Here is a 21,378-nt window from a genome sequence, read left to right as displayed (position 1 = left end):
GAAAACACTTCCCTTGGTTCATGGTTGAACTCCCTTGATGTGTTCTTGAAGTTGAGCACGCTTGGATCATTCTTGAAAGGTATCTTGTCTTGCTCTTCTTCTTCAAGTTCTTCTTCACTCTTCTCTTCTCATTATCTTCAGCTTCTATCTTGTTGGTTTCTTCAAGGAGGGGTTCTTCTTCAGCTTCAGTTCCTGCCAAGTAAACACTTGAATCAGCACCATTCATATAAGCTGGCTTACCTTGAGTGATATTGAGTTGCGCAAAGGCATTGCTCAAGTCATCACTTGTCGTGTTGATATGTCCTCTCTTGGGTGGATCAGCTAGAATCATAGGTGGTGGCTCAGCTAAGCTATCTAAGATAGCTTGGACCGCAAGTGCAAAGCCTTGGTTAAGTCTTCTTTGCTTGGATCGGGTCATGGGTCCTTCAGATGCCTTGGGAATGGTTATGGTGTCCTGGTTGTGGTCGATGACCTCATCAGTTTGGTTCTTTCATGGAACACATTGTTGGAGGCTATATGGATGGCTGCCTGGTTATCACAATGCATTGTGATGGGATCTTTGCTTTCAATTCCCAAATCCCTTAGCAGATTCTTCATCCAGATTAGCTCACTGGTGAGTTTCCTCATTGCTCTATACTCAGCTTCTGCACTAGAGCATGAGACTATCTTCTGCTTCTTGCTCTTCCAAGTGACTAAGTTGCCTCCTATGAAGGTACAATATCCAGTAGTAGACCTCCTGTCCACTCTGTCTCCAGCCCAATCTGCATCACAATACCCCACTATCTCAGTGCTCTTGTTGCACCCTAGCCATACTCCTTGTCCTGGTGCCTCTCTTAGGTATCTCAGAATCCTTTCCACCATGTTCCAATGGTGCATCTTTGGCGCTTGCATGTGCTGACTGACTTGGTTCACATCAAAGCATACATCCGGTCTTGTAATGGTTAGATAGATGAGCTTTCCCACCATTTTCCTATAGTGCCTTACATCTCCATATGGCTTATCTTCTATCTCCCCCTCACGCATCACCTTGTATCCTTCTTCTAGTGGTGTTTTAGCAGCTCTACTGTCAAGATCACCAGCTTCTTTTAACAAATCCAAGGTGTATTTTCTTTGTGATAGGAACAGCCCTTCCTTAGATCTGCAAATCTCAATCCCTAGGAAGTACTTGAGCTCTCCCAAGTCCTTGATGTCGAATGTTTCTTTAAGAAATGCTTTGGTTGAGCTGATCCCTTCTTTGTTACTGCCTGTGATGATTATATCATCAACATAGATGAGTATAACAATGATCCCTTGCTTGCTGGTCAGGGTGAACAAGGTGTGATCAGCCTCAGATTTGACAAAGCCCCTTCCATTCAGTGTTGAGCTCAGCTTGTGATACCAGGCTCTTGGGGATTGCTTCAGACCATATATTGCTTTCCTCAGTCTCAAAACATTGCCAGGCTTGACCATGCTTTCCATTCCAGGTGGTGGGCGCATGTATACTTCATCTTCTAGCTCTCCTTGTAAGAATGCATTCTTGACATCCATTTGCCAAAGATCCCATTCCAAATTCACGGCAAGAGAGAGCACAACCCTTATGGTGTGTAACTTTGCTACTGGAGCAAACGTTTCTAGATAATCCTCTCCATACACTTGGGTGTAGCCTCTTGCTACTAGCCTGGTCTTCTTCCTCTCAGGTTTCCCATTAGCTAGATACTTGATTGTGAACAGAAGCATGCTGGTCACTGCCTTCTTGCCTTTGGGGAGCTCACTCTCAAAGTAGGTTCCATTCTTTTCCATAGCCCCCATCTCATCCTCCACAGACTGTCTCCATTCATCTATCTCCATGGCTTCTTTATAGCTTCTCGGAATGAATTCTTGATCCACATTTACCATAAAGACTTGGTGGTTCTCAGGAAACTGAGCTAGAGAGCATGTAGCTTGGATGGGATGAGCCACGGCTTGTGAGTTGAAATACACTCTTGTATTCACCCAATCTGTTGGAGGACGTCTGATCCTCTCACTTCTTCTTGGTGGTTGAGCTTGAGCTGGTTCTTCTAGTATTGTAGCCTCATCATCCGTCTGATCTCTGCTACCCACTGATCCTTCTGGTTGCTCTGCTTGATCATGAGAAACTGAGCTTTGTGGTTGTATCTCAGTTATCTTCCCCCCCTCAGAATCAAGAGGAGCATCCGCAGCAGCTTCATTACTAGGACCCTCCTGGTCTCTATTGCTTGTGGAACCCTCCTGATGAGAGCTTGACTCAGCTGTTGTATTCCCTCCTGGTATACTGATGCCAATGCCCCTCATAACTCTTCTCAAGTTCTCAGCCCTATCTGATGCTGATTGAGACAAGTCTTTTACTTCATCCCAACTCTTTTCTGCATAGTAGCCTTTGGACTCAACAAATCTCACATCCCTGGATACTAGAACCCTCTTGGTATCTGGCACATAGCACTTGTATCCTTTTTGGTGAGGAGAGTAGCCTATAAACATGGCTCTGGTGCTCTTTGGTTCCAGCTTGTTTCTTTGTTGTCCTGGAATCAAAACAAAGCACACACACCCAAATACCCGAAGGTGATCTATAGATGGACGATATTTGTTTAATACCTCATGTGGTGACTGATCTTGCAAGATTTTGGTTGGTATCTTGTTGATCAGGTAGCATGCTGTCATCACTGCATCGCCCCAAAACCTCTTTGGCACATTCATGTGGAACATCATACTCCTAGCAACCTCCATAAGGTGCCTATTCTTTCTCTCAGCCACTCCATTTTGTTGTGGAGTGTATGGACAGCTTGTTTGATGGATCACTCCATGCTTGGATAGGTGTTGTTTAAATGCTGTGCTTGTGTATTCCCCACCATTATCTGATCTCAAAATTTTTATCTTGGCATTGTAATGGTTAGATACATAATTTTGAAAATTTATAAAAGCATCTGATATTTTTAGTAGTATTGAGTAGATAAAGTGAATCGAGATGAGTTTAAGGGTAAAGGTGTATGAAGAACATGAAGAACATTGTGAACTAGAGAGAGAGAGTTGCAAATCGTGATTATTCTTATTAAGCAATGAGGTTACATATTTATATGAGAGGATACAAGGGTTTGCGCAAAGTAAAAGCTACTATACTAAGCATGTGAAGTCAGCATGGTTGGAGTCTCTCTATTTGAATGAGCGGACCATATGCATCACACGCTTTGGCCTTGCTTTACAGCCTGTCCAAAGCTGTGACAAAGGCGCGCCATCCCTTTACTCTTGTAACGGTCTGATCCTATACCAAACCCTCTCTTTGATTCCAAGACTTCTCTTTACTTGGTTACTTCTCCATTTCATACTAACCACTCGGTAACTTAGCTGTACGGATTTACCATGTCCGTACACTTCCTGCCCTATCTTTGCACAACCTCAATATGCATCAAGAGTGATCAAATGAAGTCTTGACTCGGGATGGTCCGTACTAGTCCGTACAGATCCGTACTAGTCCGTACAATCCCTAATAATGCACAAGTCTCATTTCTCCTCACTCTTTCTCAAACTCATAAGTATCCCTCATTACTTTCTTCTTAACCCATTTCAACACTCCCCCTCAAGCTTAACCATGTGGAACAAGTTAAGCTTGGAAGGACCATGAGATCTTCCTCATTAAAAACCTCATCAAAGAAAACCCAGTGGGACAAAACTTTGATGAGGGAAAAAGAGTAAAGATCTCATGATCAGGGGACTAGCTGGTTGATGAGAGATCAATGAGACCCAACCTGATATGGATGGATTCCATTGTCTTCTGTCTCGCAGCCTTGGTGAAGATGTCTGCTAACTGGTCTTCACTTCTAGTGTAGCATGGCAAGATCACTCCCAAAACTATCATCTGCCTGACCTTGTGGCAATCCACTTCAATGTGCTTTGTCCTCTCATGGAACACTGAGTTGGTAGCTATGTGTATTGCTGCTTGATTGTCACAATGCATGGTCATTGGTGTAGCTTGCTCAATCTCCAAGTGTTTCAGGATCCCTTTGATCCAAATCAACTCGTTGGTGAGCTTCAGCATAGCCCTATACTCAGCCTCAGCACTTGAGCATGAGACCACCTTCTGCTTCTTGCTCTTCCATGTGACTAAGTTCCCACCAATGAATGTGCAATAACCAGTTGTAGATCTTCTATCTACTCTGTCTCCTGCCCAATCCGCATCACAATAGCCTACAACCTCAGTGCTTCCATTGCACCCCATCCATACTCCTTGACCAGATGTACCATTTAGATACATCAGAACCCTTTCCACCATTCTCCAATGATGCTCCTTAGGTAGTTGCATATGTTGACTTACCTGGTTCACAGCAAAACAAATATCAGGTCTAGTAATAGTGAGGTAAATCAGCTTACCCACTAGCTTTCTGTAAAGCTTTGGATCATGGAATGGCTTGCTGTCTTCACTCTCCCCCTCACGTGGGACTTTATAGCCATCCTCCATTGGCATCCTTGCGGTTTTGCCTCCAAGTACACCTGCATCTCTCAATAGATCAAGTGTATATTTTCTTTGGGAAATGAATAATCCTTCCTTAGCTCTACATAGCTCAATACCAAGGAAGTACTTCATTTCTCCTAAATCTTTTATCTCAAATACAGACTTTAAAAAGTCTTTAGTCTCTTGTATACCTGCCTTATCAGAACCAGTAATGATAATGTCATCTACATAGACCAATAGACAGATGATACCTGACTTGGTAGTAAGTGTGAACAGAGTGTGATCTAGTTCGCACTTCCTGAACCCTCTTCCATTCAGAGTGGTACTCAACTTGTTGTACCATGCTCTAGGAGACTGCTTCAACCCATAGATAGCTTTCTTTAGTCTCAAGACATTGCCTGGCTTCACCATTCCCTCAAGACCAGGAGGAGGTAACATGTAGACTTCATCCTCTAGTTCCCCTTGTAAGAAGGCATTCTTTACATCCATTTGCCAAAGATCCCACTCTTGGTTCACTGCCAAGGATAGTACTACCCGAATGGTGTGAAGTTTGGCAACAGGTGCAAAGGTATCAATGTAGTCTTCTCCATAGGTCTGAGTGAATCCTCTAGCTACAAGTCTTGTCTTTCTCCTGTCTATCTTCCCATTAGGAAGGTACTTGATGGTAAAGATCCACTTACAAGATACTGCTCTCTTTCCTTTTGGCAATGTGCTTTCATACCAAGTGTCATTCTTGATCATGGCATTGGCTTCATCATTTACTGAGTCTCTCCATTCTTGAATCAACATAGCTTCTTCATAGCTTCTTGGTACATAACTCTCATCCAAGCTCACCATAAAGGCCTGATGCTCTTCTGGATACTCAGCAAAAGAACACACAGCTTGGGAAGGATGCTCCACAGCCTGGGCATTGTAGTACACTCTCGTGTTTACCCAGTTGGAAGCATCCTTCTTCACCCGTGTGCTTCTCCTCAATGGTACTGAAGTAACAGCTTCTGGTTGGGTAGCTTCTTGTTGTGTAGTACTTGTAGTACTTGCCGGTTCATGTTCTTGACCTCCACTAGCTTCACCTTCTCTATACTGATCTCCCTGGTCAGTCTCACCTCCTTGATGCATCTCACTTTGATCAGGATTTGCTGAGCTTTGATCTCCCTGACCTCCAGCCTCAGCTTCATTTCCCCCCTCATGATCAATGTGGGATGTATCTTCAGCTTCATTTCCAGCAGTGGTGTTTGTACCACTTGGATCCTGGGACATGTTGATCCCAATCCTTTCTAGTATCAATCTAAGGCTTGCAGCCTTATCAGATGGTCTAGACAAGTCTTCCAAGTCTTCCCATTTCTTATCATCATAGAAACACTTCTCTTCCAGGAACCTGACATCCCTAGACACCATCACTCTCCTTGTGATCGGATCAAAACACTTGTAGCCCTTTTGTGTTGTAGAATAACCTACAAACATAGCTCTTGTGCTTTTGGCTTCAAGTTTGTTCCTCCTGTTTTCAGGCACCAGTACAAAACATACACAGCCAAATACTCTCAAGTGTTCAATCACTGGCTTACATTGGTTCAGGACTTCATAAGGACACTGATCCTTTAGTACTCTAGTTGGTGTTCTGTTGATCAGGTAGCATGCGGCAAGAACTGCATCACTCCAGAATCTCTTAGGTACACTAGTATGAAACATCATTGATCTAGTGACTTCCATGAGATGTCTGTTCTTTCTCTCGGCCACCCCATTTTGTTGGGGTGTATATGGACAACTAGTTTGATGTAGGATCCCATGTTGAGCAAGATGGTTCTTGAATGCATTGCTTGTGTATTCTCCACCATTATCAGACCTGAAAATCTTGATCTTGGCATTATATTGGTTAGAGACATACATTTGAAAATTTTTAAATGCATCAAGGACCATGTCTTTGGTTTTGATAAGAGTTAACCAGGTGTATTTGGATTTTTCATCAATGAATGAGACAAAATATTTATAACTATCCCTAGACAAGCAAGGAGCAGTCCAAACATCAGAATGAACAAGATCAAAGCATTTTTCATAGATGGTAGAAGATGTTTGAAACACAGTCTTACAATGCTTTCCTAGAATACAAGACTCACACTCATTATTCTTAAACATGACACCTGGTAACATTAAGCTCAAGGCTCTAACATGGGGATGTCCTAGCCTAGAATGCCACAATGCACCTTTACTAAAAGCAGAACTTAATAAACAACTAGAAGAAGAAATAGGGGCAGTGTCTTGCAACAAGTAGAGATCTCCTCTTGAGGTTCCTTGCCCAATGAGCTTACAGCTCTCAATATCCTGAAACTTGACATCATTAGGACTAAAGATGACATTGCATTGAAGATCATTAGTGCACCTTTTGACAGATAAGAGATTTGAAGTGAACTCAGGCATGAACAAAGCTTTGGATTCCTTATTAAACAAGTTCAACTTACCAATACCTCTAATAGGTATCCTATCACCATTAGCAATCATGACATGTCCTTGAGCAGGTTCAATCTCTTTAATCAATGAATGATCACTAATCATATGATGAGATGCACCAGAATCAACAATCAAAGGTTTCAAGATGGGTTTCCGAGCTATATGAGTACTATATGCTCCCATCTCACCATTCAATGCATGAATACTCCTAACAGATTCAGTTTCAGTTCGCAAATGGTCAACCAATTCTAGCACCCTATCACCAATGCTAGCAGTTTTATATGCAGTAAAGGAGTAACCAAGGGTGTTACCAGACTCTTTTAAGGCTTTGATCAGGGCATCAATGTCGGATCTTCTTATCATCTCATGCTCCATGCTCTTCCCGGCTGAATGGAGTGATGAGAGAGCCTTGCCTTCACTTTCACCCGCCTTGCTTGTGGAGCTAGAACCAGATGGACCCGCTTCACTTGCCTCAGCAGAAAGGTTTGCTCTCCCTTCACGCTCCTTGTTGAACTTTGCCGGCTTGAGATGAGGGTGCAATATCCAACACTGACTCCTCTTGTGACCTTTGCGCTTGCAGTGATCACAATTGCCTCCAAATGACTTCTCCTGGTAACCAGCCTTGTTAGCTTGCATCTCTTCAGCTTTATGCGCCATGGTCATATCTCCTTTGCCACCAAAGAGACCCAAAGATCCCTCTTCCTTCTGGAGCTGAGCACACACTTCCTCCATTGATGGTAATGTTGGTGCTCTCAAGATGTGTTTGATCACATCTTTGTAAGCCGGATCAAGTGTAAGCAACAAACCAAACACTTGATCCTGCTCTTTCCTTTCCATCAGCACGCTCATGTCATTAGTGCTAGGCCTCAACGATTCAAGCTCAGACCACATGGACCTATACTTGCCTAGATGCTTGGTGAACTCCTCACCATCTTGCACAAGGGTGTTGATGCCTTTCTTCAGCTCAAACACACGGCTCAGATTAGTGACATTTCCAAATGTCTTTTGGAGAGTCTCCCACAGGTGCTTAGGGGTCTCGCAGTAGCTGTAAGCATCCAAGATAGGTAGCTCAAGTGACCCTTGCAACACGGACAACACCATCAGGTCTTCTTGAATCCATTTCTTATTATCAGCAACCGCGAGTTCCTTTCCACCCTCCTGACCTTCTCCATCCTTGACCACAGGTGTAGGACCATCATCCGTGATGTGACTCCACAACCCTAGCCTCCCAATAGCTGTCTTCACCAGTCTTGACCACAACAGGTAGTTTGTACCACCCTTGAGAGCAACTGGAACCGTAATCTTGCCTCCATCAATCTTGAAACCATCCATGATGATGAAAAGCGACCAAAGAACAGAGCTTTAAGCTTGAACTGTCTCAACAAACACTAAAGTGTATAACTCTAAGTGACAAACCGTGAAGAACACTCCAAAGTTTGAATCTTTACTTTTCCCGCGAAGAACAACCACCAAAGTTTGAACCTTTACTTTTCCCGCGAAGAACACCACCAAGTTTGGATCTTGAATCAACTCGCGAAGAACACCAACAAAAGTCTGAAGCTTTAAGGAACACCACCGCGAAGAACACACCAGAGTTTGAATCTCTAAGAACCCCACCGTGAAGAACACTAAAAGCTTGAAACTTTATGAACCCGCGAAGAACAAGAACAAAGCTTGGATGATTTTGAATAAAACAAAAAAAAGAGAACAAGAAGAAATGAAGATGAAGAGACCACGAACTCAATACCAAAGCCAACCTGGCTCTGATACCATGATATTTTTAGTAGTATTGAGTAGATAAAGTGAATCGAGATGAGTTTAAGGGTAAAGGTGTATGAAGAACATGAAGAACATTGTGAACTAGAGAGAGAGAGTTGCAAATCGTGATTATTCTTATTAAGCAATGAGGTTACATATTTATATGAGAGGATACAAGGGTTTGCGCAAAGTAAAAGCTACTATACTAAGCATGTGAAGTCAGCATGGTTGGAGTCTCTCTATTTGAATGAGCGGACCATATGCATCACACGCTTTGGCCTTGCTTTACAGCCTGTCCAAAGCTGTGACAAAGGCGCGCCATCCCTTTACTCTTGTAACGGTCTGATCCTATACCAAACCCTCTCTTTGATTCCAAGACTTCTCTTTACTTGGTTACTTCTCCATTTCATACTAACCACTCGGTAACTTAGCTGTACGGATTTACCATGTCCGTACACTTCCTGCCCTATCTTTGCACAACCTCAATATGCATCAAGAGTGATCAAATGAAGTCTTGACTCGGGATGGTCCGTACTAGTCCGTACAGATCCGTACTAGTCCGTACCATCCCTAATAATGCACAAGTCTCATTTCTCCTCACTCTTTCTCAAACTCATAAGTATCCCTCATTACTTTCTTCTTAACCCATTTCAACAGCATCTAACACCCTATCCTTTGATTTAAGCAAGGTGATCCAAGTATACTTGGTTTTCTCATCTATGAATGTCACAAAGTATTTATGAAACTCCCTAGATGCGCATGGTGCAGTCCAAACATCAGAGTGAATTAAATCAAAGGCACATTCATAGATAGTACTCGATTTAGGAAACACAGTTTTACAATGTTTTCCTAAGATACAAGCTTCACAATCTTTTTGAAAAGAAATACTAGGCAACATGATGTTCAAGGCACGAGAGTGAGGATGACCTAATCTAGCATGCCACATTACATCTTTAGGGAAATTAAAACATGAATTTAAAGCAAGAGATAAATCGGAAGCAAGCTTAGTGTCTTCAAGCAAGTACAAGTCTCCCTTGGTTATACCTTTGCCAAGCAACCTACTAGTTTCAATATCCTGAAACAAAACATCATTAGGAGTGAAGGTAACATGGCAATTTAAATCAGTGGCAACCCTTTTTACTGATTACAAGTTGGAAGTGAAACTAGGCATATAAAAGGCTTTAGAGTCTTTTTCAAATATCCTAAGATCACCCACCCCTTTAATTGGAACCAACTCTCCATTAGCTACACAAACATTTCCTAGGGCAGGAACAATATTTTTAATCAACCCTAGATCACTTATCATATGATGACTAGCCCATGAATCAATCACTAAAGGTTTGTTCATTTTAGAGCTAGTAATCGCATTCAAGGAATAGTCAATACTAGTAGCATGTAAAGAGGTACCAAAGGTGTTACCAGAGTGGTCCTTGAGGGCCCTGATGAGAGCCTCAATGTCAGATCTCTTGATGGTATCATCAGGAGTGATTCTCAAGGTACTGGAGTTGCTTGATACAAGCGCTTTGCCTTCACCAGCTGGATTGGTGTTTGAAATGGCTCGTGTGGGGTTTGGAGTTCTTGGTTCACCCATCTCACCAGAGTAGTTGGCTCTTGCATCATTGAGAGGAGTCCTGAACTTCAGTGGCTTGAGGTGAGGGTGGAGAATCCAGCACTTGTCCTTGCCATGCCCTTTCTTCTTGCAATGGTCACAAACCCACACTTTCTTGTCCTCCGGCTTGTACTGCCCCTTGTTTGCTGTGCCTTCAGCTTGGTTCACCAACACAAGCTCTCCTTTGCCTCCAAAGAGTCCAACCGACCCTTGTTCCTTCTGGATTTGAGAGCATACTTCTTCCAAGGTTGGTAGCTGAGATTTTTATAAGAGTAAACAGGTTTGTGTTTGATGAATCCTCAATGGGGAGATAAGAGAGAGAGTTTGCGGATTAAGATAGATAGATTAGGAGTTTGTTTAGGTGTGTGATTAAGAGATTAGAGAACAGAGATTAAGAGACAGAGAGATTAAGTAACCAGACTAGAGAATAGAGAATCAAAGACTTGAGATTATGAAGTGGAGAGGGGAACTCCCCCTTACTCCCTTGGAGTTTACAAATCGCCATAACACAGCCTTTATATAGGCTTTACACTTTGCAATTACATAAACCCTTAATCTAATGGATAGAAATAACTTGAGATAAATGGATGGTGTGGATTGAGTCTGTCTTGTTGCAAAGTGATCTCTCAATAGTGTAAAGGAGGCTGGCGCCTACTTTAATTCAAACTGAAGCTTGGTCTTTGATTGGTTCTTCTTAGGCTCCTTTGTATCTGTCCATAGATCAGTCCACATACATAGTCAAGGCTGCCTTTCTCTTTACAGCCAAAGACAGCCTGGCCTATTTCAAACTCGCCCAAGACCATCACATGGCATCTCTTTGATTCCCATTTGATGCCATATGATCAGATAAGGTTTCTAAGTCCCTGACTTTGCACACAGCCTTCCTGATACATTCTGATCATGTCCGGACTTGTGCCTTGCGCCCTATTTTTGCACCAACTTCATTTCTTCTTAAATGGTCAAGTTATGCAATGTTGGGTTGAACTGGTCCGTACGGATCCGTACAGTCCGTACACGTCCGTACCAAATCCGTACTGACCTCACCCTATCTTTGCACACTTAACCATTCACTCTCAAACATGCTTCTAAGTCCCTCCTGGACTTGGCCCTATCTTTGCACAGCCCTTAAGACACTTCTTGAGCTCTTTAGACACTCCTAAAGCTTGATAGGCAATCTCTGTAAGACTTGCCCTATCTTTGCACCAAACCCAAACTCCTCCATACTTCTTCTCCCACTCCATTTCTTTTCTTCAAGTTAACACTCCCCCTCAAGCTTGACTTTAGTGATCCTAAGTCAAGCTTGGAACCTTGAAGAACTTCCTCATTAAAAACCTCACCAAGGAAAACCCTTTGGGACAAAACCTTGATGAGGGAAAAAGAGTAAAGTCTCCAAGGCCTGGGGATTGGCCAGTGAGTCTTTGTGCCTTACCAACAATGTAAGGGACACAAAGACTCTGGATCATGGCCCTCATGTGATGCAAGGTTGATCACCTCTTCCCTTGCTCATCACCAACATATCTTGTACTCTTCTTTAGACAGATCTCGGTCTCTCCCCCTTTCTCACAACCTTCTTGTTGTGATCAAGTGCTCGGACTCTCTGATCTTCCTTGATAGATACAAGCTGAGTCTTGGTTGCTTCTTCTTCTTGAGTCACCACCAAGATACTAAAGCCTTCATGATAAGATGCTTCAGTCTGTGATACCAACCATCTCACTCTAGAGACCGCATTGGAGATTGCCTCCACATCCTTCATTGTGCTTCATAACTGATCTGCTCCTCTTCTTGAATAACCACCAAGTACTCTCAGATCATGTAAGCTTCAACACTCCCCCTCAAGCTTGACCATGTGGAACAAGTCAAGCTTGGAAGGATAGCTTCATGATCTGATCAATCACTCCATTGCATACTTCTTGAACTCGCCACCTTCATGGAATGCTTGTGGAAGCTTCAGCTCTCTTCAGTCAGCTCACACTAGAAGCTGTACTTGATAGAGTAGTCTCCATCACTTCTCACAGCCAAGAGTGCTCTGAACACTCTCTTGCTTAGGCACGCCACTGCCCAAACCCTGATGGCTTCTTCTTCAGCTTGCAATGGACCTCTTGAACCGCTTGATAGCTCACTTAACTCCCCTCCTCAAGCTTGGATTTGATTTGGGATCCAAGCTTGCAAGTGAGCTTCAGTGGCTTCAAGCATCAGTGGCGCATCACCACTCTCATAACCCTTCTCCATTGAACCCCAATGGCAACTGCTTCTTCCTCTTTCACCCGGATGGATAGTGAACCAAGAACACTTCTTGTGAAACCTGAAACATCACTAAACTCCAGCAAAGATAAGAAACACAATATGAGATCAAACCTTGACTAATCATCAAGTTTGATCTCCACACTGTCTCAAGCTTTGCATATGATTGAAACAAGCATTAGCAAGTTCATATCATTGCAAGCTATATCACAAGTACACGCAAGATCACACTAGAATCAATGCAAGCTACTTATGCAATTTTTAAACTCTGCCTTACCTACATCTTGGCTATGAATCCAAGTGTATCAACCTAAGGCAGACAAGATTAATATGCAACAGCTTCTCGGCTTCAATACATGAATGCAATGCATCACTATGAACCGGAGCTTTGCATAGAAATCACACACCATGCTTCAGCCTTAAAACAATTCTATTTCATGAATGCATGCTGGAAAGATTTAAATCTATCACCCTAGCAATACACAACACTTAGAATCAGGCTAAGCACTTTTAAACAACTCTCTAGCAATTTTTAAAGACACTTCTCAACCGCAAAACACCTCAACAATGGCTTAGGACTGGTTTAAGATGCAATCCTCACTTAGCAATCTTCAAACCATCCGGCCTTCAAACCATCACAACATCACAACCTGTTAATCAACACACAAGCTCAATATCAAGATGGTTTCAAGGATAGCTTACTCAAGGAACCAGATTGGTTCCTTTAACCTCCATGATGAACCGGCCATGACTTTGTTGGGTCTTTGGAGTCTGGATCGTCACCCACCTCCTTCTCCTTCAGTTCATGGCCACCATCTTGAACATCTCACTCACAAGACCCCTCCTTTCTTCATACACCAAGCCGCCAACATCAAGTGATCTTCTTTCTTGTAACTCGGATGCAAGTACACTTGGACAAGGAGTTTTGGCTTGAGGTTCATGACGCCTCTCCATCCTCCCTTGCTTCCAACGAATCACTCCATCTGGTACTGACAGGAACAGCTTGAGAGACAAGGAGGACACTCCATGGCTTCAATCTTCTTCTTCTTCTTCTCACAAGAAAGTGAAATCGCATGAACATGTCTTCAAGGGTTTGGTTTGAGCTGAGATGAGAGCAAGTGATATGCGGAAGCTACAGCTCAGGTTCTGATGAACCAGGCTCTGATACCATGAGATTTTTATAAGAGTAAACAGGTTTGTGTTTGATGAATCCTCAATGGGGAGATAAGAGAGAGAGTTTGCGGATTAAGATAGATAGATTAGGAGTTTGTTTAGGTGTGTGATTAAGAGATTAGAGAACAGAGATTAAGAGACAGAGAGATTAAGTAACCAGACTAGAGAATAGAGAATCAAAGACTTGAGATTATGAAGTGGAGAGGGGAACTCCCCCTTACTCCCTTGGAGTTTACAAATCGCCATAACACAGCCTTTATATAGGCTTTACACTTTGCAATTACATAAACCCTTAATCTAATGGATAGAAATAACTTGAGATAAATGGATGGTGTGGATTGAGTCTGTCTTGTTGCAAAGTGATCTCTCAATAGTGTAAAGGAGGCTGGCGCCTACTTTAATTCAAACTGAAGCTTGGTCTTTGATTGGTTCTTCTTAGGCTCCTTTGTATCTGTCCATAGATCAGTCCACATACATAGTCAAGGCTGCCTTTCTCTTTACAGCCAAAGACAGCCTGGCCTATTTCAAACTCGCCCAAGACCATCACATGGCATCTCTTTGATTCCCATTTGATGCCATATGATCAGATAAGGTTTCTAAGTCCCTGACTTTGCACACAGCCTTCCTGATACATTCTGATCATGTCCGGACTTGTGCCTTGCGCCCTATTTTTGCACCAACTTCATTTCTTCTTAAATGGTCAAGTTATGCAATGTTGGGTTGAACTGGTCCGTACGGATCCGTACAGTCCGTACACGTCCGTACCAAATCCGTACTGACCTCACCCTATCTTTGCACACTTAACCATTCACTCTCAAACATGCTTCTAAGTCCCTCCTGGACTTGGCCCTATCTTTGCACAGCCCTTAAGACACTTCTTGAGCTCTTTAGACACTCCTAAAGCTTGATAGGCAATCTCTGTAAGACTTGCCCTATCTTTGCACCAAACCCAAACTCCTCCATACTTCTTCTCCCACTCCATTTCTTTTCTTCAAGTTAACAGTAGCTTCTCGGCCCTCAGCAAGTGTTTAATGAGGTCATTGTAACCGGGGTTCATGGTGAGGAGTAAGGCAAACACCTTGTCTTCTTCTCTCCGGTCTTTAAGTATGCTAGGGTCCACAGTACATGGCCTCAGCATCTCCAACTCAGCCCACAAGGCTCGGAACTTGCCGAAATGCTGGTTGAAATCCATGTCTTCTTGGTGGAGTGAGCTAATGGCCCTCTTGACCTCAAACACTCTACTCAAGTTTGATATTGATATGATCATGGACCAGCATGCTGATCAAGATGAAGAGTTCCAGCTAGCTAAAGAAGATGATGCCTTAGTCATTTCCAATGGCCCCATAACTCGATCCAAAGCTAAGAAACTCAAGGAAGCTATTGGAGGATTAATCAAGAAGTGTTTGATGCATGAAGAAAGTCTTGAAGGAAGCTTGATACTTCAAGATGCACTTGTTACCATCCAAGCTATCTCACCATCAAGCTGAGCATTGTCTAGGCTAGCAAGCTATGTGTGCTCTTTTTCCCTATCTTTGTTTTTGTCCCAATGGGTTTTGCAAAGATAGGTTTTTAACGAGGCCATAGTCTTGCTGCTCAAAACTCCTAGATGATGCTCTCGGACCAACCACATGAAGAACCTTATGTTATGTTTTATTTCTCTAAGTATTTATGTCTTTTATTTCGAAAACTATATCTATGTTGTTTCTTTATTTCTACATTAACTAAAGGAGCCTGTTCCTTTTAGTTTGAGTTGATTGGAGCCTGTTCCAAGTCTCTCACTATAAATATGTGTGTGTCGCAACCCTAGTGGGGATCAAGTCTTCTTTTATCTAAAAACCTTTGAGTTTTCTTCTCCCTTGCCTTGTCGTGAGAGAGTGTCTGGTGTGTAGTATCCAGTCTGTTGGTGTGTAATATCCAACGCCCAAGGACCTTAGAGAGGTGTGTAATATCCGATCTATTGTCTAGGAGTATCAAGAAGCCTTCCCATAGCCTCTTGTGTCACCATTCGATCCACCACCTTGATAAGCTTGAGTCCTTGACTCGTTTAAGCAAGGATCTATCCATATCCATCCAGAGAAACATCCTAGGGGTTCATTAAGTGGTATCAGAGCACTCTGGAAGGGGAGTTTCGATTTCTCTTATCATTTTTCATCCGATCTGTTCATCACCATTCATATCATTGATAGATCTGTGTTCTTGTGTTGTTGTTCTCTAGATCTGTTTCTTTTCATCACTTTAACTGATAGATCTATTGTTTTCGTGATCACCATTGATAGATCTGAGAAATTCGATCAAGTTTTCATTAAGAACTTTTCAACTTCTCATCGATCGTGTTTCGAGTTTCAAAATTCCGAAAAGTTCTATTGTGTTTGTGAGTCTCGATCTGTTGTTAGAAGTAATAGATCCTTATCTGTTCATCTCGTTTCGTCGTCTGTAGAATCTGATCTGTGATTGTTGCATTTCGAAACTGATAAGGAATTCAAATCTTTGCGTATTGTTCAAGTATCTTTTGCCGCTTTGTTTTTTTAAATTTTCTTGTTTCCTTATTTGAATCCTTTGTGTTTTGATTTTCTTTGAACTACTTACTTGTTCAAACTTTTTGTGAATCAGGGAGCAATGGGATCCGAGGATGATGAGGCAACTCTTATGAGGAGAAACAAGCTTTTACAAGAAGCAATCACCAAAGATATCCTTGCAGCCATGGAGAAGTTGTTGGAGGATAAACTCGATCAAAGGCTATCTGATAGACAAGATCAGAATGCTGAGCAGAGACGTGAGCCAAGGATCAATAGGCATGGTCGTCGTGAGCATGCTGGATCAGAAGAAACTGATAACTTCTATGAGAGAAGTAGCTATAGCTCTGGATCAAGACACAGCAGTAGGAGATCACGACATGATCATGAGGGCAGAAGGCATAGGCGCAATGAGCTATCAGGATTGAAGCTTAAAATCCCTCCTTTCCATGGCAAGGCTGATCCGGATGCATATCTTGAGTGGGAAAAGAAGATAGAGCTTGTCTTCAATTGCCAACACTACTCTGAGATTAAAAAGGTTCAAGTTGCTGCTACTGAGTTCAATGACTATGCATTGAGTTGGTGGGATCAGTTGGTTACAAACAAAAGGCGCAATGGCGAGTTTCCTATTGAGACATGGGCTGAGATGAAGTCTTTGATGCGTAGGAGGTTTGTTCCCAGCCACTATCACCGTGATCTTCACCAAAAGCTGAGGCTTCTTACCCAAGGTTCCAAGTCGGTGGAGGAATACTATCAAGAGATGGAGTTGCTTATGTTGAGAGCTAAGGTTTCCGAAGATAGTGAAGCTACCATGGCACGGTTTCTTGGTGGACTCAACCGTGAGATACAAGACAGGGTAGAGATGCAGCACTACCTGGAGATAGAGGAGATGCTACACAAAGCTATCTTGGTAGAGCAACAAGTTAAGAGAAGGAGCCATGCGCGTGGCAGCTATAGTTCCAGTAGATACCAGACTTCTAAGGAGGACAAACCAAGCTATCAGAAAGAGGACAAGCCACAGCCAAAGGAAGAGTCTAAGCCTAGTAGTATCTACAGCAAGGATAAAGGCAAAGCAGAGGCTACCAGCTCGCGTGCAAGAGATGTGAAGTGCTTTAAATGTCAAGGGCGTGGGCACTATGCTAATGAGTGTACCAACAAGAGAGTTATGGTTCTCTTGGAGAATGGCGAGTATGAATCTGAAGATGAAAGACCTGAGACTGAGCAAGAATCTTCAGAAGCAGAGTATGAAGAGAAGCCAGTTCATGGTAGGCTTTTGGTTGCAAGGAGGACTCTCAGCTTGCAAAACAAACCCGAAGAGCTAGAGCAAAGAGAAAACCTGTTCTACACTCGTTGTATGGTACAAGGAAAGGTTTGTAGTCTGATAATTGATGGTGGAAGCTGCGTTAATGTTGCTAGTGAAACAATGGTGAAGAAGCTTAGCTTGAAGACTCAAAAACATCCTAGACCATACCGACTACAATGGCTCAATGAAGAAGGAGAAATGAAGGTATCCACACAAGTGTCAATTCCTTTATCCATAGGAAGGTATGAAGATGAGATCCTATGCGATGTGATACCAATGGAAGCCAGTCATATCTTGCTTGGGAGACCATGGCAGTTTGATAGAAGAGTTACACACAATGGCTTTACTAACAAGCATACCTTTGAGTTCAACGGCAAGAAGACTACACTGGTACCTCTAACTCCTAAAGAAGTGCATCAAGATCAGCTACAGCTTCAGAAAAAGAAAGAGATAGATCTTAAACCAGAACCGAGCAAGCAGCACAACTTCTATGCCAAAACTGGTGACATCAAAAGATCTCTCTACTCTAATCAATCAGTCCTCTTATTTGTTTTAAAAGAATCTCTTGTTAGTCTAACTGATTGCACACCGGTGTATCCGAGTGAGATGTCAACTCTTTTACAGGATTATCAAGATGTGTTTCCAGAGGATAGTCCCACCGGTTTACCACCTATACGAGGGATTGAGCATCAGATAGACTTTGTACCAGGTTCTACTCTTCCCAATAGACCAGCCTACAGAACCAACCCGGTTGAGACCAAGGAGCTACAAAGGCAGGTTGAAGAACTGATGGAGAAAGGCCACATCCGTGAGAGCATGAGTCCTTGTGCTGTTCCAGTGCTCTTGGTACCTAAGAAAGATGGAAGCTGGCGCATGTGTGTTGATTGTAGAGCAATCAACAACATAACAGTGAAGTATCGCCACCCTATTCCTAGATTAGATGATATGCTTGATGAATTGCATGGTTCTAGCATCTTTTCTAAGATAGATCTTAAGAGTGGATATCATCAAATTAGGATGAAAGAGGGAGATGAGTGGAAAACTGCTTTTAAAACTAAGCATGGGTTGTACGAGTGGTTAGTTATGCCCTTTGGATTAACCAATGCTCCTAGTACTTTCATGAGATTAATGAACCATGTTCTTAGGTCTTTTATAGGGTTGTTTGTTGTGGTTTACTTTGATGATATCCTAGTTTATAGTCAGAGTTTAGAAGAGCATATAGATCATCTTAAGGCTGTCCTTGATGTTTTGAGAAAAGAGAAACTTTTTGCTAACCTTAAGAAATGCACTTTCTGTACGGATAACTTGGTCTTCCTAGGCTTTATTGTGAGTGCAGATGGAGTGAAAGTGGATCCAGAGAAGGTGAAAGCTATACGAGAATGGCCCATCCCCAAGACAGTGAGTGAAGTGAGGAGCTTCCATGGACTTGCTGGCTTCTATAGGCGTTTTGTGAGGGATTTCAGTACTATAGCAGCTCCCTTGACTGAGGTTATCAAGAAAGACATAGGTTTCAAGTGGGGAGACACACAAGAAGCTGCATTCCAATGCCTTAAAGAGAAGCTTACTAATGCCCCTCTTCTTATACTTCCTGACTTTAATAAAACTTTTGAGATTGAATGTGATGCCTCAGGAATTGGTATTGGTGCTGTTCTTATGCAGGAGAAAAGACCTATTGCATACTTTAGTGAAAAGCTTGGAGGAGCCATTCTCAACTATGCAACTTATGATAAGGAACTCTATGCTTTGGTGAGGGCCTTGCAGAGTTGGCAGCATTATCTATGGCCTAAAGAGTTCGTAATCCACACTGATCATGAGTCTCTCAAGTACCTTAAAGGCCAGAACAAACTCAGTAAGAGGCACGCCAGATGGGTAGAATTCATTGAAACCTTCCCTTATGTGATCAAATACAAACAAGGTAAGGAGAATATAGTTGCTGATGCACTATCAAGAAGGTATGCTCTCTTAAACACTCTTGATGCTAAACTATTAGGTTTTGAGCAGATTAAAGGTATGTATGAGACTGATCCTGATTTTAAAGATGCTTATAACTCTTGTGAAAAGGTTGCTGCTGGGCATTACTTTAGGCATAATGGATTTCTCTTTTATGATAATCGTTTGTGTGTGCCTAACTGTTCTTTGAGAGAGTTATTTGTCAGGGAATCTCATGGAGGAAGCCTTATGGGTCACTTTGGTGTTACAAAGACTCTTAAAACCTTGCAGGATCACTTCTTTTGGCCTCGGATGAAAAGAGATGTGGAGAGAATTTGTGAGAGGTGTGCAACTTGTAAACAAGCTAAGTCTAAGGTTCAGTCACATGGTTTGTATACTCCTCTCCCTATTCCTTATCATCCTTGGAATGATATATCTATGGATTTCATTGTGGGATTGCCTAGAACTAGAACTGGAAAGGATTCTATCTTTGTTGTTGTTGATAGATTCTCAAAAATGGCTCATTTCATAGCATGTCACAAAACTGATGATGCATTGCATGTTGCTAACCTGTTCTTTAAAGAGATTGTGCGCATTCATGGCATGCCTAGGACTATTGTTTCTGATAGAGATACTAAGTTTCTTAGTTATTTTTGGAAAACTCTATGGTCTAAACTAGGTACGAAACTGTTGTTCTCTACTACTTGTCATCCGCAAACTGATGGACAAACTGAAGTAGTTAATAGAACTTTAGGTACTCTCTTGCGTGCATTCATTAAAAAGAATCTGAAGTCTTGGGAAGATCATTTGCCACATTGTGAATTTGCATACAATCATGCTGTTAAGTGGGTTTAATCATCTGCTTCTAAGTTTTCACCTTTTGAAATTGTTTATGGGTTTAATCCCACCTCTCCTTTGGATCTAATACCTTTACCTGAGTGTGAAAGGATCAGTTTTGATGGCAAAAGGAAGGCAGAGATGGTAAAACAACTCCACGAGCAAGCTAGGCTTAATATTGAAGAGAAAACCAAGCAGTATGTTAAGCATGCCAACAAAGGAAGGCGTGAGATGATCTTTGAAGTAGGTGATCAGGTTTGGGTTCACCTAAGGAAGGAGAGATTTCCAAATGAGAGGAAGTCCAAGCTAATGCCGAGGATTGATGGACCGTTTGAGATCATAAAGAAGATCAGCAACAATGCCTACAAGCTTGACCTCAAAGGGAAGTACGATGTAAGCAATAGTTTTAATGTTTCTGACTTAATCCCTTTTATTGCAGATGAGTTCGATTTGAGGACAAATCCTTTTCAAGAAGGAGGGGATGATATGATCATGGACCAGCATGCTGATCAAGATGAAGAGTTCCAGCTAGCTAAAGAAGATGATGCCTTAGTCATTTCCAATGGCCCCATAACTCGATCCAAAGCTAAGAAACTCAAGGAAGCTATTGGAGGATTAATCAAGAAGTGTTTGATGCATGAAGAAAGTCTTGAAGGAAGCTTGATACTTCAAGATGCACTTGTTACCATCCAAGCTATCTCACCATCAAGCTGAGCATTGTCTAGGCTAGCAAGCTATGTGTGCTCTTTTTCCCTATCTTTGTTTTTGTCCCAATGGGTTTTGCAAAGATAGGTTTTTAACGAGGCCATAGTCTTGCTGCTCAAAACTCCTAGATGATGCTCTCGGACCAACCACATGAAGAACCTTATGTTATGTTTTATTTCTCTAAGTATTTATGTCTTTTATTTCGAAAACTATATCTATGTTGTTTCTTTATTTCTACATTAACTAAAGGAGCCTGTTCCTTTTAGTTTGAGTTGATTGGAGCCTGTTCCAAGTCTCTCACTATAAATATGTGTGTGTCGCAACCCTAGTGGGGATCAAGTCTTCTTTTATCTAAAAACCTTTGAGTTTTCTTCTCCCTTGCCTTGTCGTGAGAGAGTGTCTGGTGTGTAGTATCCAGTCTGTTGGT

General features: G+C 42.3%; 1 protein-coding gene across 1 annotated transcript; it reads left to right on the top strand.

Annotated features, from left to right (window-relative positions):
- Positions 1–14,929: 14,929 nt before the first annotated feature.
- On the top strand, positions 14,930–20,954 carry LOC130501002 (uncharacterized; the record flags this gene model as incomplete). Its single annotated transcript, XM_056995915.1, is given in 6 exon segments — positions 14,930–15,118; positions 16,275–17,807; positions 18,105–18,351; positions 18,799–19,432; positions 19,565–20,349; positions 20,491–20,954. Coding segments are annotated over 6 exon segments (3,852 nt in total), but the record flags the coding sequence as incomplete, so codon positions are not given.
- Between the last annotated feature and the right edge of the window lie 424 nt (positions 20,955–21,378).

The sequence above is a fragment of the Raphanus sativus genome, unplaced genomic scaffold, assembly GCF_000801105.2.
Source record: "Raphanus sativus cultivar WK10039 unplaced genomic scaffold, ASM80110v3 Scaffold0078, whole genome shotgun sequence".
NCBI classification, from domain to species: Eukaryota; Viridiplantae; Streptophyta; class Magnoliopsida; order Brassicales; family Brassicaceae; genus Raphanus; species Raphanus sativus.
This window is presented reverse-complemented; position numbering and strand designations above follow the sequence as displayed.